The sequence below is a fragment of the Heptranchias perlo genome, unplaced genomic scaffold (genome assembly GCF_035084215.1).
Source record: "Heptranchias perlo isolate sHepPer1 unplaced genomic scaffold, sHepPer1.hap1 HAP1_SCAFFOLD_1718, whole genome shotgun sequence".
In the NCBI taxonomy this organism is placed as follows: domain Eukaryota; kingdom Metazoa; phylum Chordata; class Chondrichthyes; order Hexanchiformes; family Hexanchidae; genus Heptranchias; species Heptranchias perlo.
This window is the reverse complement of record NW_027138988.1, coordinates 1-17699: the sequence shown is the minus strand read 5'-3', so window position 1 is coordinate 17699 and position 17699 is coordinate 1. Positions and strand designations below refer to the sequence as shown.

Here is a 17699-nt window from a genome sequence, read left to right as displayed (position 1 = left end):
AATAAACTTTGTGTAAACCTGTGATGGGGTTTTAATTCACTCAGGATGTGGGCATTTATTGCCCATCCCTAGTTACCCTGAGATGGTGAGAGTGGGTCGTCTTAAACAGATAGCAGTTTAATACAACGGAGTAGCTTGCTAGGCCACTGCAGAGAGCAGTTAAGAGTCAACCATATTGGTGTGGGGCTGGAGTCACATATCGACCATACCAGGTAAGGACAGTAGGTTTCCTTCCCTTAAAGGACATTAGTGAAGCAGTTACGTTTTTATGATCACTTCAAGATCACTTTTACTGATACAAGCTTGTTATTTCCAGATTTTTTAAAAAACTGAATTCAAATTCTCAAACTGCCATGGTGGTATATTAGCTCACAATCTTCTTGGATTATTAGCCCAGTAATATAATCACTACACTAACGTACCGTGACTGAGGATTGTTAAGTATAATTTAAGGGATGAGGAATGGGACACTGGCAAATAGTTCTGATGTGGAAATTTCATTCCTTAATTCAGTATATACACCTTCTAGGGCTCTGGATGAAACAGCAGAACAGTCAGGAATAATCTCTGTGCAAAAAAACACACTTTAATGTACAACCTACTATACAATTTACAAACCATATACAGAAAGGCAACAAAGCTAAAGAACAAGTGTTGAAGTCTGATAGAAGACAGACTTGCCAACAATTGCCTGTTAATAGAGACGGGGTCAGATTAAAGCCACTGATAACTTTTAAAATACATAAAGGTGGTGGTGGGTGGGGGTTGTGTCTGAGTATGTTTCATTCATGCCTTGTGGTTACTGGTCTTTGCAAACAGATGAATGACCCAAGTACCTGGCTCCATGTCCTGGGAAAACTGTTGGTGAAAGGCTCCTGGGTTCCTCATCTCTCAGAACCACTCACCGTCCAATAACTCGAGTTGGGTTGGCCAGATTTATTTTAAATAGTAACCACTTTTTACATTCACAGTCTAAACAAGCTCTCCTGACTGGTTAGAGCTCTGAAAATGCTGGGTATTTAGGAATGAAAGTGTCCATCCGATGGATGGAATTTACCTTCCAGCAGTGACTCCAATTACCTATTTGCAAATAAGCACAACATGTGGCAAATAGTTCTGATGTGGAAATTTCACTCCTTAATTCTGTCCGAATTAAAGCTTTTAAAATTAAACCAACCTACCTGACCAGGAAGGTTACAGGTTCCACCCTGGTCGGTATCGGGTTAGCTGAGATCAGGCAGGATGATCGAACGACACTACAACTGGTCTTGGCACCCATTGGGCGAGGTAAAATTCAAATAATAAATGGGCCAGCATTAGGCTCCCGATCGCTATCTAGCGACCCCTACTGGTGAGCATGAAGAGGTGAGGCAATGCTCGGGCTTGTCTGTGAGGCTCCCCACACTTCCACAGCCCATTGACAATGTATACACATCAATACTGACTACAGCAGTGAGACCTGTGGGAACCTGTGTAGCCATACCTCAGGATATCAGTGCTTGCTGGAAAAGAACTAACAAAATTAGAGGAACACAGATTGAAGATGCTGACCTGGGACATTTCCCATTCAGTTGATGAATTATTAATTCTTAATTTACTGTAACATCGAGGTTGCTACAGGCTTACACCAAGTCCTTGAGGATTTCAGTCCAAAATGGCAGCAACTACTGTGTCAGATATCAGGTTAATGAAACGTACTCTCGCTACAAGTTAAAAAAGTAAAGATCATAGCGGTTAGGGGCTGCTTTATGTCCCTCAGGTTTCAGTTGTTTTAATCACATCAGCATCAATTCTCACTCTTTGACTTTCTTCTCCCCTGAATGCATTGAATGCAGCCCTTTCATACTTTGTTCCAAGTGGCCATTCTTCACACAAGCCTGGTCAGCGTGTATCAGTAGGGCAATCCACTGTAGGAAGCATCACAGTTGAACCAGTACCTGACCTCTCAACATTTATACAGACATGTTCCAGACAGTCACTGGTTAGTGATCAACTGGGACACGGCCGGTTCTCTCCTTGTTCGTTCACCGTCTGTAGTGCCCTACACCCAAGATCCATGGAACTAAATGCTGGATTGGGGGCTGCCTTTCAAGACTGAGCCCTAACCTGGGGAAAGGGGGGGAAAAAATGTCACCAGCCTCTAATGGCATAAGGTGCAAAAAGCGTTAAAGTCTCAGGTAAGATCCTGAGCGAAGTTCAGGTCCCTGCAACAAGCTTCAATCGCAGCCACAGGTCATTAGAAGTCCAGTGAGCTCTCGTTAGCAGCCTTCTTGCCTCCCTCTATTACTCCTTCGTGGCTGTTAGAAATTTCTGCACTGGACACTCTTCCAGCCCTTTGAAGGCTTGCGATGCTGCAGACAAAAGAAAAACTCAGAATGTGGATTTGTTTTACTATCTCGAGTGTGCAAAACTATCTGCAACAGTGGCACTTACACTGTCCACTCCACCTCCACTCACCCACTGCCATTACCACATCTGGTGTACGGCCACTGTTCTCTTTCCTTTGGGACAGTGCTGGAACTGGTGATTAAATCAGCTCGGTCTCCAGCACTGAGACTGTCACAGCCTCCACAGCCAGCGAAATGGCCACTCGGCTGCTCTGCACTGGAGCAGCCGAACCTGTCCCGTCACTCCGGGTCTGGCATGTTGCAGCATTCCTCGAGCGAGCTGCTGCTTCTAGTGTGGCCTTCAACACTGAGTTAGTGAAAAGCAGTGTTCTAGAGGAGCATAACACTCTACACTACAATACCCCCTGAACACAGAGCAAGTGCAGGGGTCCACATAATGCTGGGATACTGTCAGACACAATCTTAGTAAAGGATTACAATACTGTAGGAAAGTTTTTAATATAAATGACGACAACAAATCTCACCCTATTTTTACAATGGTGATCGGTGTAACAAAAGCTCCAAATACTGGAGTCTCTTGTCTCTCCGCATTCATATTATGGGTACGAATTAATACACCAAGGTGAAGGTCTCACAGTCCATGACACCTCATGCTGAACACCATTCCCAGCTAAATCCCAGACAGCAGGTGGTCCAACTGCTCAATGCTGTACTGAAGTGATCGCGTGGAGATGCTTAGAAACAGCTGGGATGACTTCCCCCTCCCCAGTCAGTAAATCCCGAGAATGTAACAGTGAGAACTGGTGACTCGCTGAACAGGCAGATGCCCTCACTACGCCTCAGAGCAAGTTTCAGCTCTGGAGACGAGTTAAAGATTGGGGGCTGACTCTGGGCAGGAGATAAAGCAACAGAGAAACTCACCCAGTTCTTCTGATATATTTTGCAGGCAAGAATCCCACTCCTGTCTGGCTCTGGTAATCAGGTTCATGGTTAGCTGCAGCTGGTCCATCTACAAGAGATTAGAATTCAGTTCCATTTAATGTAATCACCAAGCATTACTGAAATCTCAAAACCGCCATTTCCAACATCAAGTATGCACAATTATTTAATCCCAGCCTGAACTAGATCAGATTTTACATCACAAACATGATAGTTCCTCTTAGTCCAGCAGCAGCCGATTCAAATCCCTGGCCGCTTACTTTCTATATGGAGAAACGGAGATGAAGGGTTGGGGCCTACGGTACAAGCCCCCAATGATGGATGAGCCCGAGTTGGCCCACTCGCACTCTGTCCCACAGATTCCTTTGCTTTTCCTCCTTTATTTGTGGCCTAAGCCTCGTCTTCCATGACACGTCGCCAGACCAAGTGAACAGGATGGAGACTAATCTGTGGGACGTCATTGTTTGAAGGTGGAGTTATGGGGGTCATTTCGCAGCAAGGTTATAGTGTCACTGGGTCCTGGGAGTGAAGCCTACCCTGGGGACAGCAGTATTAGTCCGACTGGGTGAGAGGCAATTCTGGCACGCTTCCCTTCACGGAGCAGGTGGCCCAAGCTGGTGACACCCTTCTGATGCTAGGCTGCCAACCTGTTCGTGGCAAATCATTCCAGGAGCTCATGCTGGACCAAACTGGAGGGGGAAAATCTTTGAGGTTTATGGGGCGAATGCTCCTATGGTGGGAGGGACTTGTGCCCCCCTGGGTGGTCTTACTGGGGGTAGATGCAGAATAGATTCAGATGGGGCAGTTGCCATAGCCTCAGTATTAACATGTTTTAGAAATTCTTGTGCTGTTTGAATTTGGATTTGAGGGGACCGTGGTGGGAAGGAGAGGGGACTGAAAGGCTAGTGATTAATGCACAGTATTATTGCTATTGCCCTTACCCATCACCACTACGTTAAATATCACAATGGAAGCTGGCACAATGATCGCAGACTTTAGATAATTTCAACAACGCAGAGATATATCGCCTCACACGATTCCTCAGCTTGAAAGAAAATGGTTTACACAGAATGGGAGGGGGAAGGACAGTGAACAGAGAAGAGGAGCTCTGAAAGCAGCAAAGGTGGGAGTGGGGACCGGAGCAGCAGAGGCAAGGAAATAAAGGTCGGGGATCGAAGACGTAAACTCACTTGGAGCAGCAGAGGCGGTAAATCTTCAGGATAAATTTGGTGGGATTGAAAAAAAATCAATGAGGGACGTCACAGAACAGCAGGTAGGTGATTAGCTGGCAGAAGGCCCGAGGGGGGAGCGGGGGCGGGAGACGCGCGGCCCGAGGGGGGAGCGGGGGCGGGAGACGCGCGGCCCGAGGGGGGAGCGGGGGCGGGAGACGCGCGGCCCGAGGGGGGAGCGGGGGCGGGAGACGCGCGGCCCGAGGGGGGAGCGGGGGCGGGAGACGCGCGGCCCGAGGGGGGAGCGGGGGCGGGAGACGCGCGGCCCGAGGGGGGAGCGGGGGCGGGAGACGCGCGGCCCGAGGGGGGAGCGGGGGCGGGAGACGCGCGGCCCGAGGGGGGAGCGGGGGCGGGAGACGCGCGGCCCGAGGGGGGAGCGGGGGCGGGAGACGCGCGGCCCGAGGGGGGAGCGGGGGCGGGAGACGCGCGGCCCGAGGGGGGAGCGGGGGCGGGAGACGCGCGGCCCGAGGGGGGAGCGGGGGCGGGAGACGCGCGGCCCGAGGGGGGAGCGGGGGCGGGAGACGCGCGGCCCGAGGGGGGAGCGGGGGCGGGAGACGCGCGGCCCGAGGGGGGAGCGGGGGCGGGAGACGCGCGGCCCGAGGGGGGAGCGGGGGCGGGAGACGCGCGGCCCGAGGGGGGAGCGGGGGCGGGAGACGCGCGGCCCGAGGGGGGAGCGGGGGCGGGAGACGCGCGGCCCGAGGGGGGAGCGGGGGCGGGAGACGCGCGGCCCGAGGGCGGGAGACGCGCGGCCCGAGAGGGGAGCGGGGGCGGGAGACGCGCGGCCCGAGGGGGGAGCGGGGGCGGGAGACGCGCGGCCCGAGGGGGGAGCGGGGGCGGGAGACGCGCGGCCCGAGGGGGGAGCGGGGGCGGGAGACGCGCGGCCCGAGGGGGGAGCGGGGGCGGGAGACGCGCGGCCCGAGGGGGGAGCGGGGGCGGGAGACGCGCGGCCCGAGGGGGGAGCGGGGGCGGGAGACGCGCGGCCCGAGGGGGGAGCGGGGGCGGGAGACGCGCGGCCCGAGGGGGGAGCGGGGGCGGGAGACGCGCGGCCCGAGGGGGGAGCGGGGGCGGGAGACGCGCGGCCCGAGGGGGGAGCGGGGGCGGGAGACGCGCGGCCCGAGGGGGGAGCGGGGGCGGGAGACGCGCGGCCCGAGGGGGGAGCGGGGGCGGGAGACGCGCGGCCCGAGGGGGGAGCGGGGGCGGGAGACGCGCGGTGAGTTGGAGCCAATTCACCACAGGCAGAAGTTGAAAGAGTGACGTCACAGAACAGCAGGTTGGTGATTGGTTGATGAGTATTACTGTTTTTTTTCTCTCAGTTAAGGCAGGGGTTTCACTAAGAGTTTAAATCAATAACTTAAACTACATAAATTAGTTAATAAAACTAAGAATAGCAAGAGATTAAAAACTCTAATAAAGTAAATAAATAAATTCTGGTTTGATAAGTGTTGGCAAGGCAGATAGTGTGTGTGGGAGTTGGTGGAGACCAGCATGATCCTGGGCAACCACATCTGCAGTAAGTGTCTGCAGCTCAAGGAACTTCAGCTCAGACTTGTTGAGCTGGAGTCCGAGCTGCAGACATTGCGATGCATCCAGGAGGCGGAGAGTTACCTGGACACTAATCCAGGAGGCAATTACACCCCTTAGATTAGTTAGTAGTTTAGATTCGTTCAGTGGTCAGGGACAGAAGGGTGTGACTGCGAATCAGGCAGGTATGGGGACCCAGGATCTAGTGATGGAGGAGCCTCAGCCCTTGACTTTGTCCAACAGGTATGAGATACTTGCTACCTGTATGGATGAAAGCAAAGACTGCAGGGAGGATGGGCAAACTGATCACAGCACTGTGGTACAGGGGGCCATTCAAGTGGGGGGAGTAAAGAGGAATGTGGTAGTGGTAGGTGATAGTAGTCAGAGGGATAGACACTGTTCTGTGCAGCCGCGACAGAGAGTCCCGAAGGCTGTGTTGCCTGCCCGGTGCCAGGGTTAAGGACGTTTCCTCGTGGCTGGAAAAGAACTTGGAGCATGAGGGGGAGGATCCAGTTGTCGTGGGGCACGTAGGAACCAACAACATAGGTAGAACTAAGAATGGGGTTCTGCTGAGGCAGTTTGAGGAGAACTTCAATGGTAATAATCCCTGGATTACTACCTGAGCCACATATAAATTGGCATTGGGACAAACTGATCAAGAGTTAAATGTGTGGCTCAAAGAGTGGTGTGGGAGACAGCGGTTTCGATTCATGGGGCACTGGCACCAGTACTGGGGAAAGTTAGGACAGGCTCCACTTAAACCGGGCTGGGACCATCGTCCTGGCGAATCGAATAACTAGGGCTTTAAACTAAAACTGGGGCGGGGGAAGAAGGGGTCAGGTGAGGGGAAATTTAGAAATCTAATGAGAAACACAAGGCGACAGAACAATGTAGTGATTTGAGTAAATGTGGCAGGAAGGGACAGAGAGTTTACCAATAATAGAGCATCAACAAGTAAGGTGAAAGCAGGAAAAAGTAGTAAAAAGTCAAAATTGAAGGCTCTTTATCTGAATGCACGGTGCATTTGTAACAAGGTAGATGAATTAGTTGCACAAATAAAGATAAATGGGTTTGATCTAAGCCATCACAGAGACGTGGTTGCAAAGTGACCAAAACTGGGAACTAAATATTCCAGGGTACATGACATTTAGAAAAGACAGGCAGAATGGAAAAGGAGGGGGTGTAGCCCTATTAATAAAGGGTGACATAAGGACAGTTGTGAGAAAGGATATTGGCTCGGAAGATCAGAAAGTAGATTCAGTCTGGCTGGAGACAAGAAATAACAAGGGGCAGAAAACACTGGTGGAAGTAGTTTATAGGCCTTCTAACAATAGCTATGCCATTGGACAGAGTATTAATCACGAAATAAGAGGAGCTTGTAACAAAGGTATTGCAGTAATCATGGGGGACTTTAATTTCATATAGACTGGGCAAATCAAATTGGCAAAGGTAGTTTGGAGGATGAGTTCATGGAATGCATTCGAGAAGGTTTCCTAGAGCAACACGTCATGGAACCAACCAGGGAAAAGGCTATTTTAGATCTTGTATTGTGTAATGAGACAGGGTTAATTAGTAATCTCACAGTAAAGGATCCTCTGGGGAAGAGTGATCATGTGATGATAGAATTTCACATTGAGTTTGAGAGTGACGTACTTAAGTCCGAAACTAGAGTCTTAAACTTTAATAAAGCCAATTACATAGATATGAGGGGTGAGTTGGCTAAGGTAGATTGGGAAATTAAATTAAAGGATATGACTGTTGAAAAGCAATGGCAAACATTTAAAGAAATATTTCAATATTCTCAACAAATATACATTCCATTGAGAAATAAAAACTCCACGGGAGAAGTGATCCTCCCATGGCCAACTAAAGAAGTTAAGGATAGTATTAGATTAAAACAAGAGACTATAACGTTGCCAAGAAGAGTAGTAAGCCTGAGGATGGGGAGAGTTTTAGAAATCATCAAAGGACGACCAAACAAATTGATAAAAAGGGAGAAAATAGAATATGAAAGTAAACTAGTAAGAAATATAAAAACGGATTGTAAGAACTACAAGTATGTAAAATGGAAAAGAGTGGCAAAAGTAAACGTTGGTCCCCTAGAAGCTGAGGCAGGAGAAATTATAATGGGGAAGGCAGGAGAAATTATAATGGGGAAATCAGGAAACGGCAGATGCGTTTAACAAATATTTTGTATCTGTCTTCACAGTAGAAGACACAAAAAGCAAACCAGAAATAGTGGGGAATCAAGGGGCTAATGAGAGTGAGGAACGTAAAGTAATTATCAGTAGAGAAAAAGTACTGGAGAAATTAATGGAACTAAAAGCCAATAAATCCCCTGGATCTGATGGCCTACATCTAAAGGTTCTAGAAGAGGTGGCTGCAGAGATAATGGATGCATTGATTATGATCGTCCAAAGATCCCTAGATTCTAGAACGGTCCCAGCGGACTGGAAGGTAGTAAATGTAACCCCGCTATTCAAGAAAGGAGGGAGAGAGAAAACAGGGAATAACAGGCCAATTAGCCTGACATCAGTTGTCGAGAAATTGCTGGAATCCATTATTAAGGAAGTGGTAACAGGGCACTTAGAAAATCATAATATGATTAGGCAGAGTCAACATGGGAAATCATGTTTGACAAATTTATTAGTGTTTTTTGAGGATGTAACTAGCAGGTAGATAAAGGGGAACCAGTGGATGTAGTATATTTGGATTTTCAAAAGGCATTCGATAAGGTTTGTTTTTATTCGTTCATGGGATGTGGGCGTCACTGGCAAAGCCAGCATTTAAAAAAGGTTGTTATGCAAGATAAGGGCTCATGGTTTTGGGGTAACATATTAGCATGGATAGAGGATTGGTTAACGGACAGAAAACAGACAGTAGGGATAAACAGGCCATTTTCAGGTTAGCAGGCTGTAACTAGTGGGGTGCTGCAAGTATCAGTACTCGAGCCTCAGCTATTATGACTTAGATGAGCAGACTGAGTGTAATGTATCCAAATTTGCTGTCGATACAAAGCTAGGTTGGAAAGTAAGCTGTGAGGAGGACACAAAGAGTCTGCAAAGGGATATAGACAGATTAAGTGAATGGGCAGATGGAGTATAATGTGGGGAAATGTGAGGTTATTCACTTTGATAGGAAGAATAGAAAAACAGAATATTTTTTAAACGGTGAGAAATTATTAAATGTTGATGTCCAGAGAGACTTGGGTGTCCTGGTACAGGAAACACAAGAAGTTAGCATGCAGGTACAGCAAGCAATTAGGAAAGCAATGGCATGTTGGCCTTTATTGCAAGGGGGTTGGAGTACAAGAGTAAGGAAGTCTTACTACAATTGTACAGGACTTTGGTGAGACCTTATCTGGAGTACTGTGTACAGTTTTGGTCTCCTTATCTAAGGAAGGATATACTTGCCTTAGAGGCAGTGCAACAAAGGTTCACTAGATTGATTCCTGTGATGAGAGGGTTGTCCAAGAGGAGAGATTGAGTAGAATGGGCCTATACTCTCTGGAGTTTAGATGAATGAGAGGTGATCTCATTGAAACGTATAAGATTCTGAGGGGGCTTGACAGGGTAGATGCTGAGAAGTTGTTTCCCTTGGCTGGAGTCTCTAGAACTAGGGGGCATAGTCTCAGGATAAGGGGTCGGCCATTTAAGAATGAGATGAGGAAGAATTTCTTCACTCAGGGTTGTGAATCTTTGGAATTCTCTACTCCAGAGGGCTGTGGATGCTGAGTCGTTGAGTGTATTCAAGGCTGAGATAGATAGATTTCTGGACTCTAGGGGAATCAAGGGATATGGGGATTGGGCGGGAAAGTGGAGTTGAGGTCGAAGATCAGCCATGATCTAACTGAATGGTGGAGCAGGCTCGAGGGGTTATATGGCCTACTCCTGCTCCTATTTCTTACGTAATGCCCACATTTCTGCAGCTGCAACAACAGCAGTATTTTCATTGCGTCCTTCAATCACACTCCAAACCATTAACCATGTGTATAAATCTCTATATACCATTCAAAATCCACTCCAAACCATTAACCGTGTACAAGTCTCCATACACTGTCCTACCTCCCAGCGTGCGTATACAGGATCCTGCACCAAGCAACGATTTACACACCCAGTTTTACTGGTCACACGTGGGAAGTGCAGTTGTAGATCTCTCCCACATCGCTGTGGACTGTGGCTAAAACCTCCAATTGTGGGAGGAGGTGACGAGCCTTAAATGCTGAAGATCAGCAGCCTTCCGTCCCTTGGGCAAGACACAATTGGTGTCAATAGCCGGGAATGCAGGAGGGAGGGCCGGGTCGGGGGTTTTTGAGGGAGCCGGCTGTGACTTTAGTTGGATGGGTCTCTGTCCTATCCTTGGTATCCAACCAACAAACAGAGAAATATTTAACTTATATATTCCAGATGTAACTTTAAACACATTGTGCGACCAAGTGGTCGAGGGGCTTTGTTCCCAATCTGATTGTTGGGGTCTCCTCCTGCCGATACAAGGTGGTCACTCACTTTTCCTAGGATGGAAGGGGACATTGGCGGATTGGTCACCTGCAGCACTTTCACAGCTGTGGATCTCAAATCCAGCTCAGAGAGAAGGTAAACCTCTTCCCTGCCAGGTGATAGGACCTCAGGTGAAACGTGACTGGACTCAACCCAACATCGGAACCAAAGTTACAGGGCTATGGTGCAGCATTAGAGAAGTGACGGTGCTGTCTCAGAGTGCTTTATATAAAGGGGGAAATTATTCCAATTCCTCAAAATACACCACCTTCACATCACAATAACCCACCCCGACAAAAAAGCAACCCATAAACTGGAGGGATAGATTATTGTACTCAAAGGACATGTATTTGAACGTAGATGCTGTGCACCTTCATCTCACTTCACAGCCAGTTACAGGATCAAGCCACCTTAATCACAGACGACACGGATGACGGTACAACACATTGAAAGTGTTCCAACATCACCCCTCGTTCCTGAAGAGACTAGACCAGCGAGACTATCAAAAGGGAAATACTGAGCACTGTTCCATCTGGCAAGGTCCCTGCTCCCTCAAAACCCGAGGGAGACTCACATTAGTCTGTCCCACCGGCGCGATACACAAACTATCCCAGCTGGTGACGTCCAGACAGAGAGCTGCAAGACTTCACTGCCCCCAATGGAATTGGCCAACTACAGCTGCACTCAGGTTAAGGCTGATTTCACCGGTCAGGCTGTGCCACAAACAGCAGCTCATTCCACCTCCTCAGCTCAATGCCAATCCGGAAAGGGCACGGCAGTCCGAGGGGCTAAGGGGACTCCAGCATTGCCACTTATGTGCAGGTAATGTGCACCAACAGACTCAGTCTTTCACCGCCTCTCGTGGTTAAAATACACCCTCTGACCTCGTCCCCGTGTACTCACCACACATTCCATGTTCTGGAGAATCAGGACGTCCTGTTCCAGGATGCACTGATAATCCGGCTTGGTCATGATCACATCCATCTGCGAATTCTCCATCACTGGGATTGGTTCCAGTGCCCCTCCAGACAGTTTTGCTTGTTCCAAATCACTTTGGAATAAATAAAATTGAAAGATCTTTTAACTAACGGCAACATGAAACTGATGTCAAGGTCTGCAATCATACAATAACGGATCAGCCTAATTACTCCCTTCGTCTTTCTCCAAAGGAACAGTAAAGGCTTTTTATTACATCAGGTTTGATTCGTTGATCATGACGGTTGTTACATAAGGTTAAATCTCACGGGATCCAAGGTGAGGTAGCCAATTGGATACAACATTGGCTTGACGACAGAAGACAGAGGGTGGGTGTAGAGGGTTGTTTTTCAAACTGGAGGCCTGTGACCAGCGGTGTGCCTCAGGGATCGGTGCTGGGTCCGCTGTTATTTGTTATTTATATTAATGATTTGGATGAGAATTTAGGAGGCATGGTTAGTAAGTTTGCAGATGACACCAAGATTGGTGGCATCGTGGACAGTGAAGAAGGTTATCTAGGATTGCAACGGGATCTTGATAAATTGGGCCAGTGGGCCGATGAATGGCAGATGGAGTTTAATTTAGATAAATGTGAGGTGATGCATTTTGGGAGATCGAATCGGGCCAGGACCTACTCCGTTAATGGTAGGGCGTTGGGGAGAGTTATAGAACAAAGAGATCTAGGAGTACAGGTTCATAGCTCCTTGAAAGTGGAGTCACAGGTGGATAGGGTGGTGAAGAAGGCATTCAGCTTGCTTGGTTTCATTGGTCAGAACATTGAATGCAGGAGTTGGGATGTCTTGTTGAAGTTGTACAAGACATTAGTTAGGCCACACTTGGAATACTGTGTACAGTTCTGGTCACCCTATTATAGAAAGGATATTATTAAACTAGAAAGAGTGCAGAAAAGATTTACTAGGATGCTGCCGGGACTTGATGGTTTGACTTATAGGGAGAGGTTAGATAGACTGGGACTTTTTTCCCTGGAGAGTAGGAGGTTGAGGGGTGATCTTATACAAGTCTATAAAATAATGAGGGGCATAGATAAGGTAGATAGTCAAAATCTTTTCCCAAAGGTAGGGCAGTCTATAACGAGGGGGCATAGATTTAAGGTGAGAGGGGAGAGATACAAAAGGGTCCAGAGGGGCAATTTTTTCACTCAAAGGGTGGTGAGTGTCTGGAACGAGCTGCCAGAGGCAGTAGTAGAGGCGGGTACAATTTTGTCTTTTAAAAAGCATTTGGACAGTTACATGGGTAAGATGGGTATAGAGGGATATGGGCCAAGTGCAGGCAATTGGGACTAGCTTAGTGGTATAAACTGGGCGACATGGACATGTTGGGCCGAAGGGCCTGTTTCCATGTTGTAAACTTCTATGATTCTATGACGGAGAGAGTGCCTGTACCCAGAGCTTTCTCCACTCCTCTGTCCAGTAGGTCCGATTGACCAGGTTATCGATTACATAGAATTTACAGCACAGAACAGGCTATTCGGCCCAACTGGTCTGTACCGGTGTTTATGCTCCACAAAAGCCTCTTCCCATCCCTATTTCATTGACCCCTATCAGCATATCCTTCTAATCCTTTCTCCTCATGTACCTATCTAGCTTCCCCTTAAATACATCTATTCACCTTAACAGTTCCATGTGGTAGCAAGTTCCATGTGGTAGCAAGTTCCACATTCTAACCACACTTTGGTAAAGAATTTTCTCCTGAATTCCCTGTTGGATTTATTAGTGACTATCTTATATTTATGGCCCCTAGTTTTGGACTCCCCCATGAGTGGAAACATCTTCTCTAGGTCTACCTTATCGAACCTCTTCGTAATTTTAAAGACCTGTATTAGGTCATCCCACAGCCTTCTCTTTTCTAGAAAAAAAGAGCCCCAGCCTGTTCAGTCTTTCCTATTAGTTGTACCCTCTCAGTTCTGGTATCAACTTTGTTGCAGCTTCTCTAGTGCCTTTATATCCTTTTTGTAATATGGAGACCATATATTAGCTCCCAAACCGTACTCAGTTACTTTGGTTGCCATTTTTTACTGAGAATTTCATTATTTACATTACAATTGAAATAATAGTTTGCTAATATCTCCCCATGATTAGATACAATCCTACATGTGTTGGGCCCTCTACGGTCCCTCACCCAAACAGCCATGCTTCAGTTACAAGCTTAGCCTGCAACTATCAGGCTGTTCACCTGGAGTGACGAGAGTGTCACAGCATGAGCTCAAACCTATTGCCACACCTGCACTTTCTGGCAGAGGTAACTGGAGAGCGAGGGGGTTGGGGAGAGGGAAAGAGGAGTCCTGGGTGGTTTTCCCTTCCCAGGCCAGCAGGCCCAGAGGACAACTGTAGTGACCCTCAGACACTGCCTCGGCTCACATTTAAAGAAAGGTCAGAGCGCTGTGGAATTGGAGCCCAGCGAACGGCAGCTTCTTCCAGGGTCGGGGAAAGGGGAGAACTGGAGAAATTTGAGAAGAAACCAACTTCCTCAATTAGGTTAGAACCTTGTAAGCATTCCACCTCCCACCACACACAGACAACTGGCCTGATAATCAGTTTTAGTGATGTTAGTTGAAGGATAAATATTGGCCAGGACATCGGGAGAACTCCCCTGCTCTTTTCTGAATAGTGGCCGTGGGATCTTTCACATCCACCCAAGAGGGCAGAGGGGGGGGGGGTCTCAGTTTAACTCACGCCCCCAGTACTGCACTGGGAGTGTCAGCCTGGATTATGAGCTCAAGTTTCTGGAGTGGGGCTTGAACCCACGACCTTCTGACTCGACCAGAGAGTCCCATTACTGAACCACGGCTGATAAATCAATGGGAATGAAAGGACTGTTAATTGACACCAGTCAGACCAAGAACGTCAGACATTGGTTTCAATGCAACTATAGTGGAAAAAACGGTTTTAAAAAAAAAAAGAGGACAAGGAGAAAAGAACTACCGAGCCGCAGAGCACTAGGGTCCTGGGTTCAAGTGTGCGATGTCTCTCTACATGGAGTGTGCGCACATTCCACATGAGGAAATCAAACATTTACGTAGCTCTGAATGGTTTAATTTGAGACTCAAGCACAGTGAGGGGGTTCCAGTGTGTCAGGCCAATAAATAAATCAATCACTGACTGGCAGGAATCTTACTTGGCGGCTTGTTCTGCGTTTTGGCGATAGACTTCCAGCATTTTGTCCCAAGCATTACACTCGGCATTTAATCTGTAATAGAAAAGAATAGCACATGGTGAAGGTTTTTGTTTGTTGCTAGTTTTCCCTCCCCTGAAGGTGTTGCCTCTTTGCTGGGTGAGGTTTCCTGGAAGCTCTGCACCCTCTAGTGCCACAATCCAGAGAGCTCAGACAGCTGGCAGCAGACTATCCCACAGGACATTACTGTGGGGTACATTACAGCTGAACCCCATCTTGCCTTCGCTTATCACCCACTCTCTCAGGGGTGAATCACAGGACACCCACCGTTACCCCCAGGGGTGAATCACAGGACACCCACCGTTACCCCCAGGGGTGAATCACAGGACACCCACCGTTACCCCCAGGGGTGAATCACAGGCCACCCACCGTTACCCCCACGGGTGAATCACAGGCCACCCACCGTTACCCCCACGGGTGAATCACAGGCCACCCACCGTTACCCCCAGGGGTGAATCACAGGCCACCCACCGTTACCCCCAGGGGTGAATCACAGGACACCCACCGTTACCCCCAGGGGTGAATCACAGGACACCCACCGTTACCCTAGCTGGGATCAGCTTGCTCAGTTTGGGGATTGAACCTGGGTCTTTCCTGGTTAGTGTGACTCAGCTGCTCACTGAGCAATTGGGGGAGCCCAGAAGAAAACTTCTGACCCAATTACACCGCAAACTGTTGCAGGACTAGATGACCGCGCGCACACCAAGGGTTAGATTCCACATTCTGGAATATTCAACTTCAGTTCATATTCCTTAGATGTTGGACACCAGGAAACTGTACTGTTGATCTCAAGTTTCATATTCCCACATTTATTTAAGCATATATACGTTACTGTCCACTTATTCCAATGCATGAAGCTAGGCATTGCCAATATTAACACTCGTAATCTGAAAGAGCTTGGCCCTGATTCCATTCCTATTTATTTCCCCCTCACGATGACACCAATCTGCTGGAAGGTCTCCCGATGGTTCAGTGGGTAATTGTGCTCTGGGATAGAGAGACACAGGCCAGGAAGATATCAGTTTCAATGACCTGTTTGTGCTCCTGTGTTAGCTGACCTCAGCCAGAGTAAAGCAGAAGTGCCACAAATAATATCAATGACACTGGTCTAAGGGAGAGGCAGAAAGAGCCTGTCAGGATTATCGCTCTTAGTCATCATTCAGTGACCTGTACCGGGAAGGGCTTGGATGGACGTTGCCTGTAACGCACCAAAGTTGAACAGCCTGCGGACATTCAAGCTTTTACATCAAAAATGATTACTTGGCCAAGGCACCAGAGAGCGGCTGACACACGTGGAACCTCTCCCCAAGGTGAGTCAGCGCCCTGGAGAGGAGGGAAGGAATTAAAGTGCTGAAACACAAAGCTACACAGAAACACCAGGATCTCTTGAACTGAGCCACCTCCAGTGCTGATGTATCTCCCAGTTAAGAATATAGCTCCACTTTGTATTAAATTGCTATCCTTGAACAGGAGGGCTGCAATGGCTTTAATCTAAAAGGCCAACAGCACCACCAGCAGGAAGGTAATGGGACTGGTGCAACTGACTGAGGCAACAGTCGTGGCAACTGGCCGCTGGCTATCCTGCTCTGCCGTGGGTAAGTGCCCAGCTCCCTCTTGGCGATGCACCAGTGTCTGGAGCTGCAGCACACTGCAAAGAGCTACGATTCACAAACACGTTTCACCCAGAGGGAAAAGAATTCAGAGTTTAAAGAAAAATCTCTTCTTAAAAAAAAAGCACTTTTACGTGCTCAGAACATCCCAAATCGCCTCACAGAAAATGAAGTTGTGATGTAGTAAATGCGGCAGCCAATTTGCGCACGGCAAGATCCCACAAACAGTAATGTGATGATAACCAGTTTTTAGGTGTTGGCAGAGAAATAATTATTGGCCAGGACACCGGGGAGAACTCACCTGCTCTTCTTCGATGAGTTCCATGGGATCTTTTACATCCACCTGAGCAGGTAGACCGGGCCTCGGTTTAACATCTCATCTGAAAGACGGCACCTCCAACAGTGCAGCACTCCCTCAGTACTGCACTGAAGTTTCAGCCTAGATTTTGTGCTGAAGCCTCTGGAGTGGGACTTGAACCCACAACCTTCTGACTTAGAGGCGAGAGTGCCACCCACTGAGCAACAGCTGACACTAAAAAGTGACGTTGCTGCCTCAAGGAGAAATTTCGGAGAGCTTTCCTCTCACTTTTGGGCACCGTGAGGATTGAGTGACATCAACTTCAATACAACTCACAGTGTGTTTGAAGGAGGACGGTGTCCCCAATGGTTCAGACTCTAAGCGCACCTGTCTCTATCCCTGGTCTGCGCTGATTTAACTCAGCTGGGCAGACAGTGGGGCTCCATAAAGGCTCCATCAGTCCTCTTGGACTTGGGCGCTTGATCTTAATCATTAGTCTGGTGATCTCCCTCCCAGCTCTGTATTCACACAGGAGTCGATACCTTCAAGAGACAATTGGGGGAGATTTTAGAAAAGTAAAAATAATATAAATTTGTAGCATTAAATAGTCAGTTATGGAACAATGCAATTTTGCTGCTGACTGAGTCATCGAGCTCTCGTGTTTCTACGGCAGTTTACCAGGTGACAATGCCCCTTTAAGATCTAGCACCGCGGCAGAGTGTTTTAACAAAAAATAAAAGTTGGGATATCCTACCTGGAAATGTCATCCTTCAGTTGTTTCATCATCATCTCTGTTTCTGGCGTGGGAGGAACACTGAAAAATAAGACCGCGAGGTCACAAATACCGTAACAGAGACGAGGCGACTGACGCACATTCTACACACCACTGCCAGCAATGGATTATAGAGATCACACACCAGTGCCAGAACACCCTTGAATAAACACGGGCTGAGTGAGATAGAGAACAAGTAGAACACATGCAGTAATGGCACTAAGTTATAAATAACAAGTGGCTCATTTAGGAATTATCCAGCACAGTGTCATTCAATGGTGCCTGATCTTTGAGGAGAGGCAGATACTTAATAAAGTGA

At 48.2% G+C, this 17699-nt stretch overlaps 1 protein-coding gene across 1 annotated transcript; it reads right to left on the bottom strand.

Moving 5' to 3' along the window:
• Positions 1-564: 564 nt before the first annotated feature.
• Positions 565-17642, bottom strand: LOC137309612 (kinetochore-associated protein DSN1 homolog). Its single transcript, XM_067977715.1, has 5 exons — positions 17363-17642; positions 14644-14715; positions 11437-11584; positions 3270-3357; positions 565-2351 (listed from the first exon to the last, which is right to left on the bottom strand). The coding sequence occupies exons 1-5, from the start codon at positions 17395-17397 to the stop codon at positions 2284-2286; spliced, it is 411 nt and encodes a 136-aa protein (XP_067833816.1). The 5' UTR covers positions 17398-17642; the 3' UTR covers positions 565-2283.
• Positions 17643-17699: the final 57 nt, after the last annotated feature.

What these genes read in the sequence shown, in the direction of transcription:
- LOC137309612 (XM_067977715.1), bottom strand. Translation starts at nt 17,397, where the DNA reads ATGATGATGAAACAACTGAAGGATGACATTTCCAG. An exon ending in CTGAAGGATGACATTTCCAG is followed by an intron (nt 14,716 to 17,362) that starts GTAGGATATCCC and finishes TTTCTATTACAG; the next exon opens with ATTAAATGCCGAGTGTAATG. An exon ending in AACGCAGAACAAGCCGCCAA is followed by an intron (nt 11,585 to 14,643) that starts GTAAGATTCCTG and finishes TTTATTCCAAAG; the next exon opens with TGATTTGGAACAAGCAAAAC.